Raw genomic sequence first — 23,891 nt, 5'->3', positions numbered from 1 at the left:
TACAGTAGTCAAGCCTGGAGGTGACCGTCACATGAATCACTGTTTCTCCCTCCTCACTCAGAGCATGTCCAAAACTTAAATCCAATTTTTCATTTTAAGAGATGACTTTGGAGAATTGTCAAGAAACGCACAGTGCTTTCCATCCAGTGCCCCATGCCCCCTCATTCGTTCCAAACTTGGGGCCAGGTGTTGGACAAACGGCGGATGAGACTGCCACCCCCGACCCTGGGGGAGTAGGGAGGCTGATTACTCCCATCTCAGCCTCTGATATCTTGTGCGTACGGCTGTGATGAAATTTCTAGCCGTCTTCCATAGAACCAAGCCGGAAGTAATATTTTGTGTCACTCCTACATCTTATAATCTGCTCTTGTACCTGTTGTGCTTTCTGTTCTGAGACTTTCTGAGCTTTTATTGACCTTGGGCTGGGTGGAGGAATGCTGTCCAACGTCTGTGAATCTGTTAACCGCCTCCATCCCTACTAATCTTCCAGTGTTTCTTCTCCTAGCTGTTCCCCATTCAGTATTTCCCAGCGTCTGCTTTCTGAACTATGTCCCTCTGCAAACCACTGTTCCAAATCTATACTGTCCTCCTGCTCCTGGAAAGATTCAGGATTAGGGGGAGGCTCCCACCATTCCTCCTCTGTGCAGCCCTCCTCAACACGGTCTCTGACAGGTGGTCACCTTTGATCTTGTAGAGCAGTGATGGCCAATCTTGGCCCTCCAGCTGTTTTGGGACTACAACTCTCATCATCCCTAGGTAACAGGACTAGTGGTCAGGGATGATGGGAACTGTAAACCCAAAACAGCTGGAGGGCCAAGTTTGGCCACCACTGTTGTAGAGGGTCACAATGCTGGAATTGTGCATGTCTTGTGGCACAGATCCTGTTTCCCAACACTGCAAGAGAAGGCCATGGAGGTGCGTCATGAGAGAGGAGTTGAGGCGTATTTTCAACATTTTTGTTGGGATTCTGTCCTGTCCAGGGGGGTGTTTGTGATGCAGGGGCTGTGATGCAAGCACACCTCAAGCAGCTTTTGTCCATTCTCATTCATGCTACCTATACCAAAGTCACCTATGCAATTGCCCCATGTGTGATGATCACCCCAAACTCCAGCACTGAAATCTCCCAGCAGGAATAGGTGTTTGCAGGCTGGGAACATCCTGATAGCGTGGTCTAGCACCTCACAGAACTGGTCCTTGGTCCATATGTCAGAGCACATAGTGGGAGCATAGATGCTCAAGATGTTAACCAGGAGGTGGTTGAGAGATGAAGGGGAAACAAGCATTCTGAACCCTTGGTCAGTGGTTCTGTCACAGACAGCAGAGAGCTCCCTTTTTTAAGAATAAATTTTATTAGAGTTTATAAAAAGAGATACAAAACTTAAGACCAAATATCTTTTTTATCCAACATTAACCTAAATAAAATAAAAAGAGAGAAAAATAAGAAACAGAAAAGGAAAGGAGGAGAAAAGAAAGGAAGGAAGGGGGGGAATGAGAGAAAATGATAAGAAGAAAGAGATAGAAAAGAACTTAAAAGAGAAAACAGAAAAGATAAAATACAGAAATTTAAAAACTTCCAAGTCTTCATCTGTCCACTATACTGTATATAAACTATAGGTACTTCATTCATGGCAATATGTCACCCAACAAAACCACGTTCTATAACCGAGTATTACCTTCAATCTCCAAATCCATATGTCATTATTTCATTTTCTTTTTCATGCAAAAAGTCTATGAGAGTATTCCGATCTTTAGTAAATGTTAACAATGACCTCTCTCTGATTAAACATGTCAATTTTGCCATCTCGGCTAAGTCTGTTAATTTTAACAACCATTCTTCCATGAGAAGACTCAGTCATGTGTCATTCCATCTTTGTGCATACAATAGTCTCCTGCCATAATCATATATTGAAAAAAGTGTTATTTTCTAATTGTATGTCAATAAGTCCAAGCAGGAAGAGTTCTGGTTTCAGCTGGAACTTAATCTTCATAATTCTCCACATCAATGCATGCATTTGTATCCAATTTTTTTTATTAACTTTTTTACATGTCCACCAAGCATGATAAAATGTTTGTCTCGTTTATATAAGTCACTGTGGCACAATGCTGTACTCGGATCTTTTAAACAAGATGCTGGACTGCTGTGAATGCAGGATGACAGCAGGTAGGTATTGCCTTGAAGCAAAGCAGCTCCCTCAGGGGGAGAGGTTGGGCAAATTGACACCAATTAAACATACACCCACACCCAGTGATATTCAGTTCTTAACTATTCTCAATTAAGATGTTAAGTGGGTTGGCTGACAATATTCTCTTGCACATAACATCAAATGTTGTCCTATAAAAGCCAGCGGCATTAGCTAAGGCAATGTCCTGATCTCTGTGCCTCTGAGAGAAATGGCATTTGGTGGAAGTCTGTGGACACTGATATTATACATGACCATTTTCATTCATGTCTTGCTGTTTGCATGGGGAGCTTATTATCGCCTTATCAGGATGCAGCTGCCTCGAGGAATCAGCTGTCGTGGAAAGTTACTACTTCTCGATTTCTCTGTAGGATATGGACTTACACTGGTAAGGTTTTTTTACATATATCACAGGGATGAAGTTAGGTAAAGGTAAAGGGATCCCTAACAGTTAAGTCAGTTAACTGTCAGGAACTCATTGCCTCCTTTGCAGATTTACCAGTGGTGGAACAAAAAGAAATTATTAATAGACTGGAATCGCTTAAAACCCAACTTATTAGGAAGCTCAGCACCAGAATACTCACGTACAGCGAACATGACTCCCCAGAAGAACCAGATCATATGGATCTCTCAATATCTAATGCTAAATGTATGTCGGCAATGGAGGATAAGATACAACCCCAAGAAGCAACTACCAGTCCTTCCCTCCAAGCAGAACAATCCTCTGTGCTTTTAATAGATTTACTTGACCGTCCATTGAAAAACATACCTGAAGAAAGCAACACACAACAGGATAAATCCCCTTCTACACATTCATCGATGCCAGACCTGGAACCTTCTTATAGCACTGACCAATCAAGAGAAGAGGTGCCTTTGCCAACCTTCCCAAATAGCCCTCTCGCCCAGCCTTATCCCTCTTCGCTGAGTATTATGGATTCAGCAGCAAGACCAGTGACGGAACTGATTGAAGATCCAACAGGCCACATAAATCAAGTAGCCCAAAAGACCAGTAGCAGGCTACAGAGAGTCCAAACTTCTGACGAGATAGCTGGTCCACCCCGGGTGGCCCACCAATCTCTTTTGGAAAAGGGGTCCGCCCCTGTTCAAAGTCCTACTCCTAGTAGATCGAGTGGCCAAGCTCAACAGCCAGATGACCTTGTAAATCCCACTCAGCCTTTACGAGAGGTTTTTCATCAGAGGAAGATAACTGATTTCTTTAGTGGCTCCCCTCTTCCCGTTTTAAAGTTGAGCCAATTTTCCGAATGACAGTCAATTGGAGGAACGGGGAAACCCCAGCCTTCAATATTAAGTTGGAACATTGCTGGATGGAAAAGTAAAAAATTAGATCCAGAACTCCAAAAATATATTAATTCCTTTCTTATCATACTATTACAAGAAACTTGGGTGGAGGAGGAAATTGAGTTAAATGGCTTTGAGTTTATATGTCTGCCTGCTAGCCCGTCAACGAATGGTGGCCGCCCTAAAGGTGGCCTTACAATTGGTATCTCCCTCAAACTTCGGGCTAAACTTTCACTAGTGCATGCATTTCCGCCTTATGCTATTACCGGACTGCTCTCTGGTGGAAACTTCTCTTTATTGGTTACAAATGTCTATTTCCCTCCGGGAGGGTTAGCAGCTGATCTTACTTCTAGATGGGAATCCCTAGAGGATTTTTTACTTTCTTGTTATCTTAAATATCCCAATGTCCCCTCCATTACTGGAGGCGATTTTAACGCTCGGATAGCCTCAAATCGGGAGGCTCTTAAAAAGTCTAAGTGGTGGGTTGACCCCGGCGCTCAAACTTACGATCTAGTATACACCCCCACTAGAATATCAAAGGATGTAAAAGTCAATAAGGCGGGAGTGATGCTTTATCAGATGACTCTACGCCTTAATTTAATTATATTAAATGGCAGGTGTCCTCCAGACATACCAGGAGAGTTCACCCACCTGGGGTTAAAATCAAACAGTGTTCTTGACTATGTATTGGTTTCCCGGGATCTATTTTTGAATGTCACCTCTTTTAAAATTGATAATGCCCAATTTAGTGACCATCTTCCCCTGATAACCAAGTTATGTGTTGACTGGCAGTTGCTTGACCGCTCCCACCCAATCCCGGTGATTGTGGAGTCGTCCACTAAAACAAAGGGGACTAGATGGTCCCCTGCCCTCGCTCATAGATATACGGATTTTATCCGAGAAAAGTTTTCTGGTGATCAGCCGGACGTAGGAATAGTCCCGCGTGATCCTATTACGTGTATGAATTTTTTTTCTTGCCTGATAGAAGTTTTAACTTGCTTTTTTACTTCTCCAACCTATGGAGTTAAAAATGATTATTTTAAATTTGGCACCCCTTGGTTCAACTCTGCTTGCAAACTAGCCAGACTCCACCTACATACAATATATAATGATTATAAACTTTCCGGCGCTCCGGCCTTACCTCCATCTTATTCCCTGGCTAAAAAAGCATACAAACAGGCCCAGAAATCGGCCAAACGGGAGTGGCATTTAAATCGTTGGCAGACTATAATTTCTGCCTCAAAATCTCATAACTCCCGGAAATTTTGGTCCTTAATAAAGGGAAGAAACACGAAATATCCCTTAACAGTGATCCCGGTCCCTACATGGGAGCAGTTCCTGAGAAAATATTTCTCAGTGGCAGAAGCTCCGGCCACTCATTGGAGACCTTCTAATCCCCTTCCCGTCTGGCCTAATACCGACCCTGCTGAAATCCTAGAATTGATAGCTGAGCTGAAAACTGGTAAGGCCCCTGGGCCAGATTTGGTTCCTGTTGAGGCTATAAAGCTTCATTCTGCATGGTGGGCAGGGATTTTAGCTAAAACGTTCGATGCAATAAATGCCACGGGCTTAATACCAGGAATGTGGAAGGAGGCCATTAAAATTCCTATCTACAAAAAAGGCCCTCCCGGTGACCCAGGGAATTTTCGGAATATCAGTCTGCTATCGTCCATTGGGAAAATATATGCCCGTTTTTTGCTGGCAAGGTTGATGAAGTGGTCAGTTGAGACTGACCTGATTGGACATGAGCAAGCTGGATTTAGATTAAATCGATCCACAACAGACCAGGCAATTATTCTTTATCACTTAGCCCGGAAATACTCGACACCTCGACGGGGCCAACTTTGCGCAGCTTTCATAGATTTGAAAGCTGCGTTTGATAGTATTCCGAGGAAATTACTATGGGATAAACTTGCCTGTTGGGGAATAGATAGAAGGCTCCTGTGGCTTATCTCCCAACTTCATGCCGGGTCCGTGGCAAGGGTAAGATTATCCCCTGCTGGAGACCTGACTAACCCAGTGCCAGTAAATAAGGGTGTACGCCAGGGTTGTATTTTAGCGCCTCTTCTTTTTAACTTATTTATCAGTGATATGAGGAACCCATTAGCCGTCTCACAAAAATTTATCCACACCCCTCGTATAGCAGATTACCGTTGTCCTTTACTTCTCTACGCAGATGATGCGGTACTACTCTCTTACTCCAGAGTGGGTTTAAGGAGGGCACTAAAGATTTTCGCGACATATTGCCATTCTAATCATCTGTCTATCAACCACACCAAGTCCAAAGTACTGATATTTTCAAGGAGTCGAAAACTTTATTCATGGAAACTGGAGGGCACGAAAATCGAACAAGTACATAAATTTAAATATTTAGGAATTTATTTTCAATATAATTTAGGGTGGAAAGCGCACGTTGAATATCTTCAAAACAAGACAAAAGCCCTATCACACTCCCTCCTCCGTTTTTTCTACTCTGAGGGGGCCTTATTCATCCCTGCGGCCTTGAAAGTGTATAGCATCAAAGTGATGGCCACAATGGCCTATGCTGCACCTTTATGGGCTGCCTTTGCAAACCTCTCACCTTTAGAGTCACTTCAAAGCCAATTCTTACGCCGACTTCTAAAATTACCAACATGCGTAAGTAATGCGGCTATTCGCTTAGAAATGAAGATCCCCTCAGTGGAGCTAGTTATATGGAGGAGAGTTTTGATTTATTGGATATCCCTATGGCATAAACTCCCGAACCACTATCTCATTCAATGCATGTGGCGAGATGACTTCACAAATTTGTGGTCAGGAAAAATCCATGCCAAATTGCTGTCCTATGAGATCTCGCCCACTGAATTGCTCAAACTGGATCTAAATGTGGCAAAAAGGTGTATAAATCAAAGGCTGGGTGATGTGGAGCTATACCAAAATTTCGTAGTTGGTGGTGGAGCCTGCTCGCCGTTAAATTTTGGCATAACCCCTATCTATCGCGCTCCATCCTACTTAACTTCGCTTATGGCCGCGTCTCAACGATATGCCTTCATTAGTGCTAGGTTCAATGTCTTTCCAACAAACGTGCTGAGACATAGATTCACTAAGGGCCAAGTCCCTTCAATGTGTGCTTGTGAAATGAAAACATCTGAATCTTTACATCATGTTATGTTTATCTGCCCGTGCTAGTATACTAAACTCCATAATCCAGCCTATGGCTGACAAACCAGTAGACCTACAGCTTGCCTGGGTTCTGCAAGATGTGGATCCTTATATTACCCTACAGGTTGCTAATTTCCTAACAGCCGTCCTCTCGTACAAGAGACGGAATGGAATGTTAGCTGATTATTGATAGTTATAAGAATTTTCTATAATGACATCAGATATTGATTTTAGTGTAGTGCCTAAAATTTTTAATCTTAATCTTAAACTTTTTTTTATGAACGGCTAATATCTGTCCTTGTGAGTTGTGAACTGTGTTATACTACTTGTGGTTTGTACGAGTCCGTTGTTTTATTTGATTTGTTGTGTTGTGTTTCATGATGGGCGTAAAGCCGAATAAACATTTTGATTTGATTTTGATACCCCCAATTTGTGTTGCATCTTAAGGTTTGAAATAACAGGAAGCGTACTAGGAAAGGGGAGTGGGCAGGGGCTTCAATTCTGTGCTGCTCAAAGAGAATAAATTTCCATCCCAAGAGGAAGGAAAGGATAAACAGCGCAGTCATCTCCCATGCACGGTTTCTGTTCCATAGGCAATACATATATGCAATACATATATCTAATGCTGATTTAAAATGCTAAATGTTTTGGTTTAAACAGGGACGAATTCTGGAAAAACTGGGCATCTGCCATAGATATTCCACACTCAAGGCCATAAACCTATTAATTCCAGAAGTGAAGGACCCAAAAATGATCACAAGGGATCTGGTTTTTGATGGGGTGCCTGTGAGGCTGTACTGGCCCAAGACATCACCTGCTGGGAACAGGAAAGGAATCATCTTTCTTCATGGAGGGGTTGCACTATTTGCAAGCATCCGTAAGTTCTTTGAAATGTTTTTGAAATGCTTCACTTTGTTGTTTGTGGAGAATTTGGGGTGATACTTCAATGTAAAGGTCATGAAATGTTTGCTATGGAGGGGTGGGGGTGGTTTGTGCTGCCTCTGGGTTTTTATTTTTATCTTTATGAATACTGCTGCAAAAGTTGGGTACCATCTCCACTCTCTGCCAATCCAGTAGTATGGGATGATGAGAATTGTAGTTTAAGAACAGTTGGAGACCCAGGCTTGGGAAACACTGCTCTAAAGACACTCTTTTCCTGAAAACTCAACCCCCTGCCCCGTTGCCATGAGTCTGACAATCTCTTTCTGCTCAGGCCCAAGAATTCCTCACATATGTGCCACCAACCCCTTTGTCATGTTAAGGCCTCTATCCAATTGAGGCACTGACTTGGAAAGTGTTTTTTCCGCTGGCCTCCAATCTTCCCTTCAATACTCCAAATCAGGCATAGGCAAACTCCGGCCCTCCAGATGTTTGGGACTACAATTCCCATATCCCTAGCTAACAGGACCAGTGATCAGGGAGGATGGGAACTGTAGTCCCAAACATCTGGAGGGCCAGAGTTTGCCTATGCCTGCTCCAAATAATAATCAAAATCCTACCACTTACTAATTTCTAAGGTTTAGGGTGGTCTCCCCCCAAATCTATAACAATACAAAGAATAACAACAAACAATGTCAATAACCTGTGCCTACACACAGTTTAAAAGGCCGTCTATTGGTTAATTAGCCAAAGGCACCTGACGATATGAAACAAAGGCACCAGGTGAGTCTCCTGGGGGAGAGCATTCCACAAACGGTGAGCCACAACAGTTCTGGGCTTGGGCCCAGAAACAAATTGGCAGCCAATGCAGCCACACTGTATTGCAGTCATATAATGCAGGCATTATATGCTCAAACCACGGAGGGCAACCTGGCTGCTGAATTCTGCACCAGCTGAAGTTTCTGAACTGTAGGCAGCTTAACATGGCAGGATGGGATTGTGTGGTAAGAAAACAGGGCTGAGCCTTCCTGTTGCAGAGATGTCTGGTTCTGTATTAATTCCTAATGTCAAGGTAAATGAAAAATGCCAAAGAAGGTATTTGTGCTTCGTACTTCACTGGACTTCTATGAAAGGTCTTGCAGAGATGGTCAGAATTAATTTGAAAGAAGCCCAAAAATGTGGTCTGAGGTTTGTTTGGTCCTGTTCTGACTTATTCACATATTTACACGTTCATTCTGCATGGAGGGAGTCCTTGGTCATCTCAAGCAGGGCTTGTTCCCACAGCTGTGCAGCACTGGAGTCAAAGGCATCTTTCCCAGCCAGCCTTTAGCTAGCCAGTCCAAAATGGATCCCAGTCTTCGTTCTTCCTAGCACACCTTGCTTTAAAAGTATGGATTTTTTGGTTCTATTCTGAGTTTTACCCATTGAAACTGCTGATCAGGAGGGAACAAAATGTACCTAATGGTTTTCAACTAGTGATGTCCCATTTATAAAGGGTTCAGTTCAACTTAGTTGTTGCCAAAGGAGACTCGTTAAAGGTTATATGCCTTTTTCCAGGAACTTCTGCAAGGATCTGCCATTCGCTTGCCCACGGAACCGACTCAGTGGTTATGTGTGTTGAGTAAGTGTCTTCATACTTCAGTTTCTAACCCTTCCACAAGAGCCCAGAAAACGACTGATTTTGCCAACATCGTGAATTTGCCAACCTTTAGAATGGGTGTTCACCTTTGTATTTTGATTTTTATGCCTTTGGACCCAATCCCTCTGGCTTTAAGCATAAGAAGCTGGATCAGGCCAAAGGGGGCCCAACATCCTGTTCTCACGGTGGCCAACCAAATATCCCAATGAAAAGCCCACAAGCTGGACCCAGACACAGGAGCACTACTCCCAGTTGCAATGTACATCATCTGGTATTCAGAAGCATTACTGCCTGCGATAGTGGAGATGGCCCATCCGCCTTGTGACTAGTATTCATGGATAACCTTATCCACCATGAGAGGCTGAAATGGCTTCTCAATCTATGCTAGTTCTATCTTTTGCAATTATCTCTATCCTGCCTTTCAGGACAAAACTCCTTCCAAGGCGTCATATAAGGAACATTAAACTACTTTTACATAAAACTGGATAAATGTTTTTGTCCCTCTCTCTTAACTCTAGAACATGTGGCCATTCAATGAAGCTGAATGCTAGAAGATTCACCTAAAAGAAAGTACTTCTTTACGCAGTGTGTAGTTAAGCTGTGGAACTCGTTCCCTCAGGAGGCAATGATGGCCTCCAACTTGGGTGGCTTTAAAAGAGGATTAAACAAATGCACACGGTATAAGACTACCAGTGGCTACTAGCCATGATGGCTATAGCCTGCCTTTGCAGTTGGAGACAGTGTCCTTCTGTATGCCAGTTGCTGGAAGCCGCAGGAGGGAAGAGTACCACAGTACTCATGTTCTGATTGTGAGTTTCTCCAATGATTGACCACTGGCCACTGAGAATGGGATGTGAACTATTATCATGGAAAACCTCAGGCACTGGGGCTCAATGCTCCACTCCAGGCCTCTTCAGTTCTCCCTGAAAAGACAGTGTGGTGTAGTGGTTAAGAGCTGTGGACTCGAAAAACAACGTTACTGAGTAGCTACAAGGGCATCTAAGTATGTGCAGAGCGCTTTTACCTTGCCACTGAGCAACTACAGCAGTTTGCCCATATCCTGAGAACCAAGAAGGCCTCTTTCCCAGGCTGATGACAGGGATCCTGTGCAGTCCTGGGCTACGGCATCACCCTCTTTTTAAGCATAATCCTGTTGCCTCTTCCCTTGGCAGCCTTCTGGGAACACAGACCCAATAAATATAACTGAAGTGTTCTAGGGACTTCCGGTGAGGCAGCATGGCGGCTGCAACAGCAGAAAAGAGCTCCTGAAGCCAGCCAGAGTAAAAGGCTCTGTCTGGCCGATTCCCGGGCTCCCAGGACTTCTGCTGCCAACACTGCCAACGGAGAGGAATTGGGGGTGCCCGGGGCATCTTTCAAAGGAGCCAAAACACCCCCCACGACCTTGATTGAGCCGGAAAGGCACCCAACCACCACCCCCCAACAGCCGAGAGGAGCTCCAAATCCAGGAAGACAGTGGAGCTAACGCAGAGAGGGAGAAAAAGAAAAGGGGGAAAGAAGAAGAAAAAGAAAGAAAAAGGAGCCCTAACTTTACCGCTGCTGCCCCCATCTCTGCCGACAAAGAAGAGGGGAGGTAGGTGAGCATGGGAAGGCAAAAGAGGCTCCGAAAAAACACGTGGCTGAGCCGACCGGAGCCTACCCCTCCATGCAAAGCCGCAGGACAAAGGAGATCGCAGAAAGGAAGAAACTACCCCCTTCTTTTCTCCTCTTTTTTTATAAAAAAAATCCTTTTTAACCCCTTCCTACCCCTCTCCCTTCCCCCCTTTTTAAAAAGAAATTCTTTTTTATTCCCCCCCCATATACCTACTTTTATCATTTTTGTTTTTAAAAGAGGGGCCACTGCTGCTGCAGCCACCCTTTATTTGAATCTTTATTTTTATTTCTATCTTTTCTACACACTATTTAAAGACACACTTCTCCACACACACACACCCTCAATTTAAACCTCATTTTATTTTCACCTCAAACTCCCCTCTTAAGAATTAAAATGGCAGTACCCAGAAAAGAGCCCTGAACCATCACAGGCCATTTCCTGGGACTGCAACTTCGCCCCAGACTTTCCACTCTCTTTTACCTATCCTCTTTTACCTATACTTTACTCTTTTTTTAAAAAAATAAAAAATAAAAAGCTCTATCTATCTATCTATCTAAAGACAACCCCCCCTTTTTTACCTTTAATTCTCATTTTTATCTTTTACCCGTACATTTTTAATTACTTTTTTACAAACAAAAAATAATAACAATAATTAGGGGAAAATATTATTATTATTATTATTATTATTTTTTAAAAAACCACACATTTTTCCCCCTCTCTCTTTTTAAAGCCCTTTCTTTTCTATTTGTTGGCTTGTTCTTGAGGGGGGAATCTTTTGCCCCCAGCTACGACCACCACTCTCTTTTAAAACAAAAATTTCCTCTATATCACTGCTATTGTTATTGATACTCTCCCCCTCAACTCCCCCCCTTTTTATTTTTCTCTCCCTTTTTGCTCTCCCCCCTCTCTCTTCACCCCTCCTCATTTTTTCCCTTTATCCCACCTTTCATTTTCCATCCCCAATTTTGTTTTCTATCCCCTTTATTTTTTAAAATCAACCCCCCCTTTTTAGCCTGTCCGTCAGTTTGTTTTTGAGAGGGGAGCCCTTTCCCCCCACCCCCTCTTTTAAAATAAGACTTTCCCCCATACCATTGCAGCAGCTCACCCTCCCTCCCTCCTCCCCTCTCCCCTCTCTTTTCTTCTCCTTCCCTCTCCCACCCTTCCCCCTCCTCCTCTCCTTTTCTCTCCCTCCTCCCTCTCTCCATCCCCCCCTTCCCCTAAAGGAAACACATACACACATTCATATCACCCTATCATAATTTGCCCCCCCTCATACTATAGCTAAAACTACTGCTGCAAACTAATACCGCTGATATTACTGTACTATCTCCCCTCTCTCTTTCAACTCTCTTTTTGTCTCTCTCTCTCTCTTCTCTTTTACTCCAATCTCCCCTCTCCCCCCGCCTCCCCCCTTCTTCTTCCTTTCTTCTTCTTCTTCTTCTTCTTCTTCTTCTTCTTCTTCTTCTTCTTCTTCTTCTTCCCTTTTCTCCCTCCACCCTTTACATATAGCCTATTTGTCTGTCTCTGTTTCTAAGCGCACTCCCAACCCCAATTTCCACCTTAACTGGACCCCAGTACCCCTTTTGGGTATACACAACCCCCTCCTAAACACATATTTCCCCTGGCCCCACCCCTCTAATCTCTTGTATCTCTACCTGCTAACCCCCCTCCCCTTATATGAACTGTCTGTCCATTACTCTACCCATCTCTGCTTACCTGCCCTCCCCCCCAGCCTCGGCGGCATCGCTGAGGCAACTACAGAAAACCCAAGAGAAGTTCTTAAAACACAGGCTAGAAGTGACACAAATGACCACCTAATCCAAACGCTCTGTAAAAGCCACCAGCCAAAGCCTGATCAGCTCAGCAACCCAACAATACTCAGGAATCACCACTGCCACAACTCCTAACCACCACACGCCCTACCCCAAGTGGACGCCAAGCCAACCTCAAACCAAAACTATCAGGGAGACTGAGATGACACCAACCAGGGAGATGGCAAACAATGCTAAGATGGTAACTCCCCTTCAAGATGATGACCACCCAATAACGAAACGAGATCTGAGGGAAATGGAAGCAAGATTAGAAGCACGATTAGAAGAAACACTGAAGGCCACAATGGCTCCCATGCAGGTACTAATCAACAATCTAACCTCCAAAGTGGAAGCTCTAGAGAACAAAAACCAAATGCAAGAAAGAATAATAGAGCAATACCGGGAGGAGAACGCACGTGTGAACAAGAAACTGGACGAACTGGTAAACCAAATGGAAGCAGAACACAGAGAGATGAAAATTAAGCAAGCCGACCTTGAAGACCGCAATAGACGTTGTAACATCCGCTTCCGCAACTTTCCTGAAAAAACAGAGGAGAAAAGCCCAGCAGACCTAATTATACGCTGACTGAAAAATACAATCCCAAGCCTGAAACTTGAGGCAGCTGACTTGGAGAGGGCTCACAGAGCCCTAAAACCTATGCCAAAACCCAGCGCCCCCCCCCCCCAAGAGACATCATTGTATGCTTCACACGCTACAAAAAGAAGGAAGAGATATGGCACCACCTCAGAAACTCAAGCAACCTTCGATATGGAGAAACCCCCATTCTGGCCCTACAGGACCTATCTCAGGATACCCTAAACCGGAGGAAAAGCCTGCGCCCATGCACCCAGCGTCTCCAACAAGCAGGGATCAAATACCGATGGGGTTTCCCCTTCCGCCTCATTGTAACAACCAATACAACACAACACATGGCTACCAACATACCTGAGGCCCTGCAACTACTAAAGAACCTTGAACTCGACCTCCCACCGGAATGGCAACCGACAAACCCACCAAGTGACAGCCCCAACCACGAGGAAACAACAGCAAACAACTGGACGACGGTACAGAAGAAAAAGAAACAACAGAAGCGGCACAACAACGCAAACCAATACAGGCAAGCATCATGCTCAGAACCGTCCCGCCGGCCATACGACACAAGAAACCAGACCAAGATTAACCAAACCAATTCATCGCAGATGGACAACCCTACAACAACAACCCCAGCTGAATGAAGCAACCAGGGAAAAACCACAAACCGAAGGACTGGTGATTTCCCCCCCTTCCCCCTCTCCCCCCCCAAAAAACATAGATTTAGTTAACACCATCAACATCCCCCCCCAGCCCCGCACCCCCACAGAAATCCCCACCCCAACACCAGTCCAGACGACCTCAACCACATTCCCCATCACCCACACCTTTAACATCCTCATACTCCATACTAAGGAAAAACAACTCCAACCTTAATAACACAACCCACAATCAGGCTAAAATCTGATACCCAACCAGCACTATGGTGGCACCAGAGCGTACCAGCACCCACATCCCCACCCCAACACACCAACAATGTTGCTCATAACATTGGCAACATTGCTTACGAACCTTATACCTGACAGCGACGTTACAAAGTCACTTCATACTGTCTCGCTGATCACCCCCTATCGCAGACAACAGGGGGGATGGCCTGTCCTTGAACATGGCCTTCCACACCAGCTGAGACCTTGGACCAACCGGCTAAATGCCAGATGGCCCAAAATACCCCAAACAAACACATATAGGAAACTCCCTACAACTTACCCCCTACTCTTTAACCCAAATCTCACTCTAATCCCACTAGCCCCCCACCCACCACACCCTAGGTCAGCGCAACCCCACTGGTTCTTTAAACAACACGAAGAGAGAGACACAAGACAACCCGAACGGGTTGGCAGGGAATCGCCCCACATAATAGATAAGCAAGATGGCTAACCTAAAAGCAATCACATTAAATGTGAGGGGGCTGAGAAACCCCATCAAAAGAAAACGCATCACCTCATACATAAACACCATGAAACCACACATCACCTTCCTACAAGAAATACACAACCCACCCAAAGGCAGCAAACTCCTGAGCGACCCCCGCTTCAGTCAACAGTGGGTCGCACAAGGCTCAGGGAAAGCTCGTGGTGTAGCCATAATACTCAGTAGAGACCTGAACTTCACTGCCACAACAGTCCTCAAGGACAAAAAAGGCAGATTCATTTTCGCTAAAGGGACACTAGATGGCAAAATCAAACTGACAATCGGCTCCATATATGCCCCAAACACGAAACAATTAGAATTATTCCAGAAGACACTAAACAAATTCCTCTCCTTCTCTGAAGGGGAAGCAATCCTAGGAGGGGACCTCAATCTAAATATGAAAGGTTTATCCCTGAAAGATATCCACCCCACAACCCCATGGGCAACCTTCCTCCGAAGGAAACCCCCAACAACTAGGAACTCTTACAAGTTACTAAAAATGCTAAAAAACAGGGGTCTCTACGACATTTGGGGTGAGCAAAACCCGGGAGACATCAGGCATACATTCCAATTGGGATGCCATGATACAGTGTCCAGACTGGACAGCATTCTACTCACACAGGGTCTGATCCCCTCAGTAGAATCAACAAACATAGGTAACATTAAAATCACAGATCACGCCCCAGTAGAAGTCATCGTTAAAATAGGAGAAGGAACACAAACCACCCCATCATGGTCCTTCAGTCCCATCCTAACTACAAACAAACAAATTAGAGAGAGTCTCACAAAAACCCTCCAAAACTACTTCAAGGAAAACGATGTAGACAATATAACAACCCCCCTCCTATGGGACGCAATGAAAGCGGTCACCAGAGGAGCTTGCATAAAAGAGAAAACATTCCTTAAAAAACAAACCTCCTCAAAAATTAGCAAAATAGAACAAGACATCACAGCCCTCTCATCACGCTACAAACAAACAGGATCTAAAAAACTCCTCAAACTTATAGAACAAAAAAGGAGAGAACTAGACTCCCTAGAAATTAACAAAACAATGATCAACATTCTATACTCTAAACAACGTTTCTACGAATATGGAGGGAAAAACTCCAGATTACTAGCAAATAGATGTAGGAAAAAAGCACTCAAAACAAGAATACACTGCATCACCAAAAAAGACAGCAACATAACATTCTCCCCCGAAGAAATAACCTCAGAATTTGCAGAATTCTACTCCAACCTATACACCTCCCATAACCCACCAGAGAAGGAAATCAGAACATTTCTAGCAGGACTGACCATGCCTACCCTAACTGATGAGGAACAGGAATTCATGGACAGCCCTATCACCCCAGAGGAAATAGATGCGGTCCTCAAAAACCTGAAACCACACAAAGACCCAGGCCCAGACGGCTTCACAGCAGAATTCTATAGGAAATTCAAAGAACCCTTGATGCCCTACATGACCCGCCTATTCAACGACATCATAAAAGGGGGCCCCATCCCCCAAACCTGGACCCACTCCAAAATAGTCTCCATCCCAAAACCACTAAAAGATAGCCTCAAAGTAGAATCATACCGCCCAATCTCATTAATAAACCAAGACTACAAGATATTCACATCAATCTTGGCCAACCGCCTAAAAATCTTCCTACACAAGTTAATAGCCCCAGACCAGACTGGCTTTGTCCCTGGCCGCAATATAACAGACCCCATCAGGAAACTACTGAACCTGATCGAACACAGCAAGGCAACTAAACTCCCATTGACAATTATGTCCCTAGACATCCTCAAGGCCTTTGATTGCTTGGAGTGGAAATACATATTAGCAGTACTAACTAACATGAAATTTGGCCCCAACTTCCTACAAATCCTCAAACAAATATACTCCCAAACAAGGATGCCCACTGTCTCCCTTCTTATTTATCCTGGCTCTGGAACCCTTAGCAATCCACATCCGAGCAGCCACAGACATCAAGGGAGTGGAAATAAAAGGCAGAACCTATAAATTAGGGCTCTTTGCAGATGACCTAATGGTCACAACATCAGACCCCATAAGCACAGCAACCTCCCTAATCAGAGAACTCAACACATTTGCAATGGTGTCGGGCCTACAGGTAAATTTTACAAAGTCAGAAGCTATGTGCTTCAACACCCCTCCTCACACCCAAAAAGAACTCATGAAGGTCACCAAAATAAAACTTTGCCACACCAAGTTCAGATACCTAGGGGTACAAATAACCAGAAACTTCAATAAATTGTACCTCCACTACTACAAGCCCCTGTGACGACAAATTAACAAAGACCTAAAGAGATGGAATAACATGAATTTCACTCTCTCAGACAAAATAGCCATGATCAAAATGATCACACACTCCCAAAACTAACCTACCTATTCCAAACCCTCCCAACCTGGATCCCCTCAACCCAACTTCGCAGTTGGCAGAGGAAACTACACTCTTTCATCTTCTCACATAAAAAACCAAGAATAAGCCCCAAATACCTGCACCTCCCCACCTCAGAAGGAGGATGGGGAATCCCCAACATAGAAGCATATTACAATGCCAACCAAATACGCCATATAATTCCATATATACTAGAAGATGAGACAAAACAATGGGTACACCTAGAGAGGGACACAATTGAAAACACCTGCACCACAACATACCCACTCCTCCCAAACAAACTAAAGAAAATTCCCACAACACTTAACAGGTACACACAGACCATGCTCAAAGCATGGAAAACACAAATAGGCAAACTATCCCCAACCCCATCCCCACTAATCCCCCTGGCGTACCACCCATTATTCCACCATGCAGCACAAAACCTCCAGATAAAAACCTGGCGAACCAAAGGCTTATATCGCCTAATAGACTTTTATAAAAATAACAAACCCTTGTCGACACAAGAAATACAAGACAAACTAGAAGACACCCAAATGACCTGGTTAACACAACACCAACTACATGCCCTCTTAAACAACCCAACAGTAAAATCAGCAGCAACTAGGCCGCTGACAACCTTCGAAAACCTCCTAACAACAAAGGGAAACGGTAAAGGGACGGTATCCGCAATATACAAAATACTACTCCAAAACCCCGCAAATCCCCTAGACGCAATCAAAAAACAATGGGAGAATGACACAGGCTATGAGATTAACCCCACTCAATGGACCAGAATGTGGTCTAAACCCCCCTTTAAATCCATATCAACGAAAAGAAAAGAACTCACACTGAAACTCACCTACAGGTGGTACCTAACACCAAGGAAACTAGCGCTAATACACCCAGGAACCTCACCAAAATGCTGGAGAGGGTGCACCTCCACAGGCACATACCTCCACATGTGGTGGGAGTGTCCCAAAATTCAACTATTCTGGACAACAGCCATACAAGAAATATGTAAAATAACTAAGCAAGTAATAGACATCACCCCAGAATTGGCCCTACTAAACATCTTCCAAGACAACAATGCCCATTTACACCACAAAGAACTCATAACCCACCTGCTCTCAGCAGCCAGAAACACCATAACCAGACACTGGAGAGACCTGTCAGGAGTAAGCATGGACCAATGGTACCAAATAGTATGGGAAACAGCCCTACTAGAAAAATTAACTAATAAACTGAAACTGACACGGGGACAAACAGAAGAAGACGCCTTCACCCTGGTATGGCTCCCCTTTATCACATACACAGCCCAACAGGACAATGACAATAATCCACCAACAGCATACAAATCAATATGGCTAACCTGAACCAAAACACTCACACACCTCACTCACACACGAAAACAAAGATCACCACAGCCAATCACAAGCAAACAATCACACCCTAGGCCAACTCCAACCTCTCTCACCACCAAAGGAACACAAGTGAACAACACAAGCAACACTGACATCAAACTCTACATATATTAAACATAATAGAAACACCGCCACCCGACCCCACCCCCATCCATCTTCCCTCTCTCCACCCCCCCTTTCTTTTTTCTTTCTTTTTTCTTCTCCCCCTAATGCTTCAACAAATGAAACGGATTTGTAAAAATGTTACATGGAAGAAGAAAAAAAATACGAGGCACTACACTTCTGTAAAACAAGAAAATCCTTAATAAAAAATATTTAAAAAAAAAGAGCGGTGGACTCGTAATCTGGTGAACTGGCTTCGCATCCCCGCTCCTCCACATGCAGCTGCTGGGTGACCTTGGGCTAGTCACACTTCTTTGAAGTCTCTCAGCCCCACTCACCTTACAGAGTGTTTGTTGTGGAGGAGGAAGGGAAAGGAGAATGTTAGCCGCTTTGAGACTACTTCGGGTAGTGATAAAGCGGGATATCAAATCCAAACTCTTCTTCTTCTTCCCTCTGAAATCACCACAGACCCCCACCTCTGCACCATTGCCCCTCTTTTGCACCCTCCTTGAGTGGCATCTGCCTGACTGGAATTTGTCTTGCTTGCATGAAGGCAGGGGTGCTAACCTGAGTAAATATTGCCCCCCCCGGTAAGTCCCGTATTGCATAAATGATCACATGACGTGGAGCACATAACCATTTGAATGGAAATGCCAATATGCTTAGGGGGACCCAGCCTCCTTGGGGGTGCTGAAGGTACCTCAGCCCCAAGTATGATGTCGAATGTTGATGATACCTTATTTTCTCTTTAGGTTTCGTTTAGCTCCTGAGCATCCCTATCCAGTCCCTGTACTGGACTGTTTAACTGCTGTAATACACTTTCTGAAGAATGCAAAGGAATACGGAGTGGACCCCAACTGCATTGCCATTGTTGGGGAGAGTAGTGGAGGCACTTTTGCTGCAGCCATTTGCCAAGAACTGGTGACCAGAGAGGACCTCCCAAGAGTGCGAGCTCAGGTCCTGATCTACCCATTCCTCCAAGCAATGGACTTCAATTTGCCCTCCTATCTGCAAAACCAATCAGTTCTTCCCTTGTTCAGGAAACGAGGTATTAAACTCGCTTTGACATATCTCACTGGGAAGACAATGAATGTAGATGGAATTCTGAAAGGCGCCCATGTCCCTCCTGATTTGAGAGAGAAATACCAAAAATGGATAAGTGCTGATAACATTCCGGAAGAATTTAAAGCTAGGGGCTATGTTCCTGTAGCACCTGCCCCATTTTCAAAAGAACTTTATGAACAAGTTAAAAGAGGTGCTGAGGCAATGTTTGCCCCCCTTCACGCAGAGGATGACATAATCCGCCAGCTCCCAGAGACTTTCATTCTAACCTGTGAATATGATTTTCTCCGGGACGATGGGCTGTTGTACAAGAAGCGGCTAGAGGACCACGGTGTGCCAGTGACATGGTATCATGTTCAAGATGGATTTCATGGAATAATGACCCTGGCTGGTTTGAAGGCAATTGAATATCCGAGCACACAGAAATGTTTGCAGAATGTAATACAGTTCTTAAAAGGTTTATAGAAATGAATGACATTCTTTGTCTTCCTATGGCAGTCTTCCCCTTCTGTGGACGGAAATATCGTTCCTCATTGTGCCAATCCTGAAATAAAAAGAGAAACTCTGATCAAAAGTTCTACTCTGTTTAATTTATTAACATCACCATGGGCTCTATAAATACATAAGCAAAGCCCTACTGGATCAAGCCATTGGCTCACTTCATGCAGCATCTTGTTCTCTTTATGTTACATATTTTATAAATTAATTTTCATACAATTTAACAAATTCAATTCAGTTTCAATACAATATTCCCTCAACATTTTGACTCCTCATCCTTACTTCCATGATGTTTCTGTTCAAATCCTTTGTCTACTAAATATAATACTCATTTCTATAACAAATATCCAACATTAGATTCCTTTATCATTCTCCTTCCTTTGCTTATATTTCCAGTCCTGCCTGTGTTTTCATTTGACTATAATATTTTCTCAGATATTCTGAAAAGGATCTCCACTCCTCCACAAGCATTTTGTCCTTTGGGTTTCTTATTTTCGCCTTCTCCATATAGTCCAATAGTTTTAAAGTCCACTCCTCTTTTGTTGGAACTTCTTCATCACTTTTTTTTATTGATTTTCCAGATTTTAACCCAATTATAAAAATTATAACAAATGAATACAATTCTGTGTAAGTGACTTCCTGCGTGCCGTCCTTGATCCGTCCTTATCTTCCAATGTTACTTACTGCGTTTACATACTCTTATTGAAGTAAATAGTATAACAGACCCTGAGGATTGCCACACCCTTTGCTACTGGTTTGGGAGTCTTCTCTTTCTAGAAGATCTCTCCCCTCCTGACTGGAATGAGACCCATGTAGGCTGTATCCACACAGCTGCTACTTCTCCTGGCTCAAAGTCAGCCCTCCAGCTAGCTCCTGGCGTAAAACTCTCCCAAGACACTCAAACCAAGCCCAGTCTAAAAACTCCCTCAGAAACTGCTCCTTTTATTTTTCTCCTCCCACTCTGCTTAGCACTCATTCAGAGAGGCTCCAGCCCTCTGGTGGAATTCTGAGGGACTGCATCACCAAACTCTGGTCTGGCTTTGCTGATCACCACAGAGGTACTTAGCAGGGGTCAGCAAACTTTTTCCGCAGGGGGCCAGTCCACTGTCCCTCAGACCATGTGGTGTGCCGGACTATATTTTGAAGGGGGGGGGGAATGAACGAATTCCTATGCCCCACAAATAACCCAGAGATGCAATTTAAATAAAAGGACACCTTCTACTCATGTAAAAACATGCTGGTTCCCAGACCGTCTGTGGGCCGGATTTAGAAAACTTCAGTGGGGGAGAGGGGAGGGTGAGGGAAAAGCTTTGCAGAGGGATCAAGAGGTGAGAAACTGGAGTCTGGTCCTTCTACAGGTTGGGAAAAGCAGGGTAGGGGGCGGGTAAAAGGTAAAGGTAAAGGGACCCCTGACCATTAGGTCCAGTCGTGACCGACTCTGGGGTTGCGGCACTCATCTCACTTTATTGGCCGAGGGAGCCAGAGTACAGCTTCTGGGTCATGTGGCCAGCATGACTAAGCCGCTTCTGGCGAACCAGAGCAGCGCACGAAAATGCTGTTTACCTTCCCGCTGGAGTGGTACCTATTTATCTACTTGCACTTTGGCGTGCTTTCGAATTGCTAGGTTGGCAGGAGCTGGGACCGAGCAACGGGAGCTCACCCCGTCACAGGGATTCGAACCGCCGACCTTCTGATCGGCAAGTCCTAGGCTCTGTGGTTTAACCCACAGCACCACCCGCGTCCCTTATAGAGGGTGGGAGCCTGACCCAAATCTGAAAACGCGATGCTGCTGTCCCTTAGAGCAGCTTGTTATTGGTCCTGGGGAAGGCTGAGAGGAGGTGGGGAGGGGAAATGGGGAACTTTCCTTGGGCAAAGCCAGTTTGAAGAAGAGTCTGCCTGCGCCAGGCAGGCAAGGAAAGCGGGTGGGAGTGGAAGCACCCAAACACAGATACGAGGCTTAACCTTTATTATTAGGAGGCATACGGGGCGTAGGAGGTGGGGTGACAAAAAGGCACACTGCAGGGGGCTCGCCCTGCTGCCCCATGTGCAGCGACTCGTGCTGCCGCCACTGCCCACAGCAGATCACCACGCCCCCCCCCATGCAGCTCGCCCTGCCCCCTCCAGGTGCACGGCATGGCCGCTGCTCCGGGTGTCCGTGCAGCTAACTCCACCACTGACTGAAATTGTTGCCCCGAAGCGACGGGCGAGTTTCCAGGTCGGTGTAAAAATGCTCTGAAATGCTGCTGTTTGATTTATTATCCTCTCTTTGAGAGGCCTCTCCCCCCACTCTCTGTCTCCAAAGCCCTGGGCAGGGTTGAATCCTAAATATCGAGTTGTCCTACCCAGTACACTTACTCAGAAATGTATCCCATTGGTTTTAGAGTTTACTCACAAGTAAGGTGAAAGGGTCGCAGCTCACTGTAATTAATTATGCCAGGCATAGGCAAACTCGGCCTTCCAGCTGTTTTGGGAGTACAACTCCCATCATCCCTAGCTAACAGGACCTGTGGTCAGGGATGATGGGAACTGTAGTCTCAAAACATCTGGAGGGCCCCGAGTTTCCCTATGTCTGAGTTATGCTTTACCAGCCTTTTGCTACACTACTGCTAGTCGTAATCAAAACAAAAATAACAAGGTAAATTTGCTATAATCCCAGCAATAAATCTGTGTTTTTGTTTTAATTGTGGAGTTATATACAATGGCAAGGTCAATTTTATTCTGGTAAAGATATGTTGCTAGAAAGCTAATTACTTTGTACCAGGCTTCCTTTCAACATCTCATTAATTTGACTTTCTGCCTTATTACCTATGCACCTCTAGGAGCCATACAGCTCCGCTGCTTCTGGGACTCTCCTCTCCCTTTGGCCGTACCTGTCTGCAGCGGCGGAGGAAGCCCCTCGGGCACCTGGGGTGGCGTGTTCAGGAGCCTGTTTCCTCCCACTCAACCGCCCTACATCTGGGGGAGAGGCAGCGGGCGGACCGTTTGGGCAGCGCAAAGCCTGCGAGACGCATGACTTGGGCGCACTGCAGGTGCCACGATGAGTGCCGCCCGGTATTTTGTCACCCCCTCAATGGTGGCACCCGGGACGGCTCCTCACCTTCCTTGTCAGCTCCAGGCATCCTGCTGCCACTGGATAGAAAGACGGAGGGGGACAGAAAGAAGCAGCCTGCTGCAGATGGAAGGAAGTGCTGAGGAAGCAGGGGGAAAGGAGAGCAAATGGAGAAAGAGGAGCGGGGTGGGGTTGGGGGGAGAACGAATAAATGCTGGCCTGCAGCTTTATCTTGATCTCTGAATTAACACTGGCAACCTTCCATTTGGATTTCTGCAATGTTATGCAAGGAGTTGAATTCTGAAACTTCAGTTAGTACCAATAGTGACTCTTGGGACATAGATTGGCACTTGACAACAGATCCATATCTCATCTGGGCCTGGGTAGATCCCAGTCTGTTTTCAGGTGTGCAGGTCTGATCTGAATAGGCCCACGTGTGGAGTTCCTTCAGGTATCATGGCCCTAATTTGTGAAGGGTATAGATACCCTTGGGTTAAACCACAGAGCCGATCAGAAGGTTGGTGGTTCGAATCACCGCGATGGTGTGAGCTCCCGTTGCTTGGTCCCAGCTCCTGCCAACCTAGCAGTTTGAAAGCACGTCAAAGTGCAAGTAGATAAATAGGTACCGCTCTGGCAGGAAGGTAAAAGGCGTTTCTGTGCGCTGCTCTGGTTCGCCAGAAGCAGCTTAGTCATGCTGGCCACATGACCCGGAAGCAGTACGCCGGCTCCCTCGGCCAATAAAGCGAGATGAGCGCCACAACCCCCGAGTCGGCCACGACTGGGCCTAATGGTCAGGGGTACCTTTACCTTTT

General features: G+C 45.1%; 1 protein-coding gene across 1 annotated transcript; it reads left to right on the top strand.

Moving 5' to 3' along the window:
* The first annotated feature begins 2,391 nt into the window (after positions 1-2,391).
* On the top strand, positions 2,392-19,997 carry LOC128404448 (arylacetamide deacetylase-like 4). Its single transcript, XM_053370113.1, has 4 exons — positions 2,392-2,568; positions 7,281-7,497; positions 9,057-9,120; positions 19,223-19,997. The coding sequence occupies exons 1-4, from the start codon at positions 2,392-2,394 to the stop codon at positions 19,995-19,997; spliced, it is 1,233 nt and encodes a 410-aa protein (XP_053226088.1).
* The last annotated feature ends 3,894 nt before the right edge of the window (positions 19,998-23,891 follow it).

The sequence above is a fragment of the Podarcis raffonei genome, chromosome 16, assembly GCF_027172205.1.
Source record: "Podarcis raffonei isolate rPodRaf1 chromosome 16, rPodRaf1.pri, whole genome shotgun sequence".
In the NCBI taxonomy this organism is placed as follows: Eukaryota; Metazoa; Chordata; class Lepidosauria; order Squamata; family Lacertidae; genus Podarcis; species Podarcis raffonei.
Note: the sequence above shows the minus strand (reverse complement) of the source record. Positions and strands in the feature narration are given on the sequence as shown.